A 7,729-nucleotide genomic window follows, 5' to 3' on the forward strand; every position below is an offset into this window, starting at 1 on the left:
TAAGATCGTGCTATTTGCTTATTATCTTTCATTTTTATTTAATTAACAACATATCAAATGTTTTCATTGAGCAAATAATTGTATTCTGGAAATATAAACACCAAACCTTCCTTTTAATACAAGGTTTAATCTCCTGGAAATTGATTTTACAAACTTTTTTACAAAACAAAAGTTTTAGACATCAATTGAACATGAACACACACACACACACACACACACACACACACACACACACACACACACACACACACACACACACACACACACACACACACACACACACACACACACACACGCGTAGTATAAGACCATTTTAAAAGTTTTATTACTTTAGATTTGCCACTATTTGTATTGATGTGAAAATAAATAGTTCTGCAAAACAAAACAATTCATACCTATTTTTTAGTTTCAGTGTTTGTATTGTGTGGTAGCCATTTTTGGTACATAAGGTATGGCATTTATACATTTAAAAATGCTCACACTCTTATTGATAGAGTAAAATAAAGTTAGGCAGTTAAGTTAAGTATACTTTCTAATTAAACAACCCTTTTAAAACTACAGCATTAATTACAGATCAATGAAGGTGAAATCTAATAATGAAATATTTTTTTTAAATGATTTTATGATGGAAATTAAACTTTTTGAGGCTAAAACCTTTTTTACAGAAGTGATCTGGCCAAGACGCAGCACTACATTTCAGAAGAAAAGCACACAAACACTAATAAAACCATAAAAAAAAGACTACATTAATTCTCTTCCAAACTACTTGTTAGCAGTAATCTAAAAATGTTCATTGATGGTAGAAAGCTCAGCAACTTCAGGTTATGTCGTAAAGAGTTCCAGTCATTAGGTGTTGCACACTGAAAAGCCAGCCTAATCTCACTAGGAAATCTACGTATTTTACATTTTGTCAGTTTAGTGGCTAATTCGTACAAATTCATACAAGTTCAGTCATACGAAAATGTACAATTTTAAAAAGGAGTGGCACCCAACCCTACCCCTAACCCCAACCGTCACTGGGTGATGAGCAAATCGTACTAAATTGTATTTATTAGATCGTACAAATTCATATGAATTAGCCACTAAATCAAAAAAGTAACGAATTGCCGTGAGATTACGTTGAAAAAGCATGTTTTCCAAGTTCAACACGTACAGATTAAAGTGACCATATGTGCCATTTTAATGTCCTGACTAGGATATATGAATGCTGGGTTTCACTAAATTTCTTCTTATTGTCCCAACACAAATCAATTAAGCTAACGTAATCATTTTTAAACATTTCTAAGAACATAATTGTTTGAACATAAAACAATGAAGTTATCTCATATAAAACTTGAGTGGACATTTCAATAAACAAACATATCTAATATAGAGTATGTTATATATACCTTTCTCTTTAAATCTCAATGCCTACACATTATTGGACAAAAAACTTTCAATCACTCTGAAGGTAAGAAAGCAGGAAAGCAAAATCACTAGATTGCTAGTCGCTAGATCGCTAGATTTCATGTATGGTCACTTTAGTTTATTATTTAGGAAATTAGATTCCTGGATGTTAACTAATCTAGAGTATATAATCATTCATTTTTAAATAACGCATGACAATGCACTATGATATTTAGACTACAAACAAGAAACTTTTTTTTTTTGCAGTGTAGATACTTCTACTAATGTCCAATTCCCAATAAATTACACTCAAACTTTTAAACTCTGTTTTCTTTGAGTTTGTGTAAAGTATTTTAAAGAGATAAACTGTTGATTAAGGTATTTTTTCACATTCTTCTTCTGAACGGTTTTCTGTACGGTTGATTTCCTGATGAAACACCTCTCCATCATTACTCTTTATCCAGCTTATTTTGCTGTTACTTTTCAACTCCATGCTCTTCAGCCTTTCGGTTACCTGGAGAAAAAATAATAATAATTAAAAATAAAATGCATGAGAGGCTAGATTTTATCAATAGCCCTAAACCAAATCTAGACCAATGTTCATGATATGAGTGGTGTTGGTTCCCTTTAATGCATATTATATAATCACTGAAAAACAATGAAATCATCCAAGAGCTACAGTAGGGACTGTGATAACAGGAAAATATTTCTGTTCCTGCGCTGGAGAAATGTTAGAGAATAGGAAGGTCTGAAAATGGACACCGAGGATGGTTTCTTTCTGCTCAAAATGTGAGAACAGTTCTGCCATGCTTCACAGTACCATTACAAGCTTTTATGTAAGTTGTTTTAGTTCTTGTTCAGGGTCCTGTGAAGTTAAATGACATTTTTTTTAGACTTGACATTTGACATTTTTTTGTATCAGCATGTAAGTCTTTAGGATATAGGATATATTTACATTTTGCTATATTTGTTGATCTTTAGGATTTAGAAGATATAAGTGTCCATTTGTCACTTTTGCCAAATAGATCAACTACTTTTGTTGACATAACCTTTCTCATCAGATCTTCTGACCAATCAAATGCTCTCTAGTATCTGACATGCCCCGCCCCCTTTCACGACGCTTCTTGTTTGCTTTTTATTTTCATTTGCTTGAGCTCAACCACTCTCACGGTCTCAATCTCATAATTGAGATTGGGTCAAACAGTGAATAAAATATGCACATTTCAAAGTGCTTGTACTAAACTGAAATCAACAATATTGAAAGCCCTGGAGAAATTGATAAAGAGTTTTACACAGGACTGACCTCAGTGAATAAATCAGAATGGTTTAACAGAACCTTGACCTGTTATGCATATTTGTGAATTTGTAGAGGAGGCAAAGAAATGAAAGTTTGTAAAAAATAGTACAAAAAATAGTTTGTTTGAGTGTTGAATTCTAATATTCTCAGATAATTAATCACCGCTTATTTAACACAGATACAAACCTGATTCAGAACGGCAGTCTGGAGTGAAGAATCATTCAGTTTGCAGTTTCCATTACAGGACAATCTCAGTCTGACAGTCTGCTTCCTGATGAACTTATCATCTAAAAAATGCATCAAAAAACTTCATTATCATCAGCATAACTTCAGAACAACAGCAAGTTTTACAGGAGGAGATTTAGGTTTCTGTAACTGGTTGAACTCACCTCCATGGCAGATTTGATACCTGGCTGTTGTAGATCACAACTGTATGAAGCCCATTGCCCAGAATTCTTTCTTGTCATGCCGACACAGTCAACAGATCCTGCACTCTGGGTTGGTTGACCTGCTGCCCAGTATCTGAAGGAGCGATTCCATTTGTCAGACCATTCCCAAGAGTCCCGGAACAGACCGATCCAAGCAGGTGATTTCGACATGATCACCATGCTGTTTGCAAACTTGTCATTATTAGAGTTGCTAATGGTGACCAGATCTCTGAATTTCTGTCTGCAATAAGTCTGAGCATCCAGCCAGTTCATCTCATATATTGATACGGCATAGAAACCTTTGGCTGTTAAAAAAAAAATCAAAACAACATATTTAGCTTTATTTCTATATATATATATATATATATATATATATATATATATATATATATATATATATATATATATATATATATATATATATATATATATATATATATATATATATATATATCAAGAGACCTAAAATTTATTATTCTTATTTGGATTTTCTATAATAATATTTTGAGTAAAATGGTAATTTGACATATACTTTATAAATTACTGATGTCATGTCTTCAAAATATTCAAGCTTTTTACTTAAAATCAGTACATATAAATATAATCCAAAGAAATAATAATTTTAAAATGGTCTCCTAATGTTAATTTATTGAAAATAACACATTAAGTACATTTTCTAGTTTCTGTTTACATTTGAGCTCCATCCTAGGACACAATGCTGTCCTGTAAGCACATTGTATTTCCATTTAGTGTTGATGTTAGGAACTATTTTTTTTAGCCAAAGAACTGCATTTAATAAATCTTTAAAAAATGCATTTGTTTGCATTTTATACATATTTTTTGGATTTAATAATTGTTTTTGTAGTTGCCATTTTATGGAAATGACAAAGTACCCATGTACAATATAAGATACAACAGTTGCTTACCCACCTTTTTACAGCTGCTTTAATATAGTGTTTTAATATCAAAAACATTTAACTCACGATTTAGGCATAAGGCGAGATTCAAATCTGAACATTTTGCCGTTGACCAAGTTAGGTTGAGAATAACACAATCATTTCCACTGCCTGGTTCTCCTGGACCCCAGTTGCTGTACTGTGCAATTGTATCATCTCCATTCGACCAAACCCAGCGTTTCGGTATCACTCTCTTCAGTCCAATCCACACTGATCCACTGTATCCAGCATCCACTGTATTTATTAACCTGTTCACATCGTCCATGGTGTCTACAGTCGCCAGATCAGTGAATCTCTCTCTGCAGTAACTCTGAGCATCTGACCACGACATACGCATGTTTATATAGTTATACTGACGAGAAACAGCAGAACTGCTGCAAAAGAGCCCTGTAATAACAACATGTTAAACCATTTATATGTGCACACATCATCATAAAAACAGATTACTAATGATCAAACCAACCTGAGAGCAGAAGGAGCACAACCAAACTCTCATCCATGACTGCTCACACAGTATGCCACTTCTGTAAGTGAGAAATAGGACATGGAGTCAACTTACTGTGGTATTATTTTGTTTTAAGAAATATACGCCACTTTCAAAATCAACAGACATGTTTTTACATCTATTTTTTGCATTTAAGTTTAATACGAAATCTTTTTGCCTTCATCTTTTAATATTACAACTACATTAGATTTTTCTGAAGAGACTTAAATGAGACTTAATGATTATAAACTGGCCTATGAAGTCATGAGGGAAATCTACATATACAGTGACTAGATTTGCACAGACTATTTTACAATTCTACACATCCTCTATTCTCAGACAGCAAAGCACTCACAAATCGGGTCTCTCCGCTTCTGATGTCCACCAGCTATCAAAATAAACCTATCCTTGATATCACAAATCAAATTAAACTCTTACCTGTTTTGTTCAGTCAACTCCTTTTGCATTTACATAGTGTTTTACAAATTGTTCCATCACCTGAGGAAGGTTGTGGACATGCAAAAGTGATTTGAACACCAAATCTTATTTTTTAAATTTGTTTAAGTAATGATGATTTAAATCCCCTATACTAAAACACTCCCCGTTCTCTTTGGTCAATTTTGATTAAACACACCCAGAAAAAACCAAAGTGGGCAGTTTTGACCAGAACAGAATAATCTGCAATGTGGACCAGACCTTAAGCACTTTAATCTGACAAATCTCCTATCTCAGAAATTTGTTTATGAGGTGTTTTGGAAAGTATGTTAATAATCCCAGGTACCAACAAGATTTACCATGTAGGGTTTTGTGATGACATCTTGAATCATTTTGATATTCAAATAGAGTATTTTTTTGATCTACTCATTTTTGTGAACAGACATTATCATTAATACAAATAATTAGATTAGATTAGATTAGATTCAACTTTATTGTCATTACACATGTACAAGTACAATGCAAGGAAATGCAGTTTAGGTCTAACCAGCAGTGCAATAGCAGCAAGTGCAGGATACAGGAATAAGTTATAAAGTGCAGTTATAGAAAAACTATGGTGATATTTACAGATGGATGTACTATGAACATTATATACAGGTTGGATAAGCTATGAACAGATTTACAATTAATGAATATATGTGCAGGTTGCTATTAATAATCAGTAGTGTGTAGATAAATAAACATGATTACAAGTGTATATGTTACAATATATGAATATATGTACAGGGATAGATGAACATGATTACAAGTGTATATGTAACAATATATGAATATATGTACAGGTTGCTATTAATAATCAGTAGTATGCAGATAAATAAGCATGATTACAAGTGTATATTTATAGTGGGTGTGTACATAATTACAAATGCCCATATGCAGTGGGTACGTACAGTTCAATAAGTAAACAGTTCAATGTGGTGCAGTGAATGTGCAAGTTTTTAAATGTGCAAATGTTAAACAGTGCAGTTATTGCGAGGAGTTTAAGTTAGAGGAGAGTGGGGGGTGTATTGGGGGGCAAAAGAGTCAGTGGAGGGCAGAGTTCAGGAGGGAGAAAGCTCTGGGGAAAAAGCTGCTCCTCAGTCTGCTGGTTTTTGTCCAGGGGAGCCTGAAGTGCCTGCCGGAGGGCAGGACAGAAAACAGTCTGTGAGCGGGGTGAAAGGTGTCCTTCAGAATACAGCGTGCTCGGCGCAAACAGTGTTTCTTCTGGATGTCCTCTATGGCTGGCAGTGTGGTCCCTGTGATGCGTTGGGCAGTTTTCACCACCCGCTGCAGTGCCTTACGCTCAGCAACAGAGCAGCTTCCATACCAGACTGTGACACAGCTGGTCAGGATGCTCTCTATTGTGCAGCGGTAGAAGTTCACCAAGACGGCTGATGAAAGCTGGTTCTTCTTTAGTTGCCTTAAGAAGAATAGGCGCTGGTGAGCCTTCTTGATCAGGCTGGAGGTGTTGGTGGTCCAGGAAAGGTCCTTTGAGATGTGGGTCCCCAGGAACTTAAAGGATGAGACAGGCTCAACGGCCATCCCATTGATGTGGATGGGATCATGTGAGCCTGTTCGTCCCTTTCTGAAGTCCACAATGAGCTCCTTGGTCTTGTTGGTGTTAAGGAGCAGATTATTGTCGGTGCACCAAGTGGCCAGATGCTGTATCTCCTCCCTGTAGGCCGTCTCATCATTGTTGCTGATTAGACCAATCACTGTGGTGTCATCTGCAAATTTGATGATGGTGTTGGATCTATTAACAGGCCTACAGTCAACGGTAAAAAGGGAGTAGAGGAAGGGGCTCAGCACACAGCCCTGTGGTACACCAGTGTTGAGTGTGACGGTGGTGGAGCAGATGTGGCCTGATCTAACATTCTGAGGTCTGTTAGTCAGAAAGTCCATAATCCAGTTGCAGAGTGATGTGTCGATATCCAGGTTCCTTAGTTTGATCAGTAACTTGGAGGGTATGACAGTGTTGAATGCTGAGCTGAAGTCCACAAACAGCATTCGTGCATAAGTGTTTTTATTGTCCAGGTGTGTGAGTACAGAGTACAGTGCTATAGAGACTGCATCATCTGTGCTCCTGTTGCCACGGTAGGCAAACTGATGTGGGTCCAGTGTGGATGGCAGAGAGTCTTTTAGATGTGCCAGGACCAACCGCTCGAAGCACTTCATGATGATGGGTGTGAGTGCTACAGGGCGGTAGTCATTCAGGCATGTTGGGCTGGAGTGTTTGGGCATTGGAACAATAGAGGTGGTTTTAACGCATGTTGGCACAGCTGCTAGGTTGAGCGACAGGTTGAAAATGTTTGTGAATACCCCAGCGAGCTGTTCTGCACATACTTTGAGGACACGCCCAGGAATACCATCTGGTCCAGCAGCTTTACGCACATTGATACGCACATTGATACGATTGATGTGTACTTCTGAGGAGATGAGTGTGATAGATGAGTGGTCGGTGGAGGAAGTGATACTAATTACAAATTATTATTAAACATTAAACTAATAAAAATGAGTACAATGCTGTCTGTGTACCCATTATTGAAAATGATAAGAAATCTATGCACAAACTGGCACTTGTTTTGTAAATATTTAAATACATTTTTTAAAAATTGAACGATAATAGTAAACAAAATCTACAATTCTTTTGTTTCTGTGTATCCCACTTTTGTCCAATCCACTATGTCTTCATCCACTATATTTA

At 35.9% G+C, this 7,729-nt stretch overlaps 1 protein-coding gene across 1 annotated transcript; it reads right to left on the reverse strand.

The window, feature by feature from the left end:
• Positions 1-1,621: 1,621 nt before the first annotated feature.
• On the reverse strand, positions 1,622-4,591 carry LOC100536834 (C-type mannose receptor 2-like). The gene is made up of 5 exons (XM_073930932.1): positions 4,531-4,591; positions 4,095-4,454; positions 3,073-3,416; positions 2,870-2,970; positions 1,622-1,900 (listed from the first exon to the last, which is right to left on the reverse strand). Exons 1-4 carry the CDS (start codon positions 4,565-4,567, stop codon positions 2,935-2,937), a joined length of 777 nt encoding a protein of 258 aa, XP_073787033.1. The 5' UTR covers positions 4,568-4,591; the 3' UTR covers positions 1,622-1,900; positions 2,870-2,934.
• Positions 4,592-7,729: the final 3,138 nt, after the last annotated feature.

The sequence above is a fragment of the Danio rerio genome, chromosome 2 (assembly GCF_049306965.1).
Source record: "Danio rerio strain Tuebingen ecotype United States chromosome 2, GRCz12tu, whole genome shotgun sequence".
Taxonomy (NCBI): domain Eukaryota; kingdom Metazoa; phylum Chordata; class Actinopteri; order Cypriniformes; family Danionidae; genus Danio; species Danio rerio.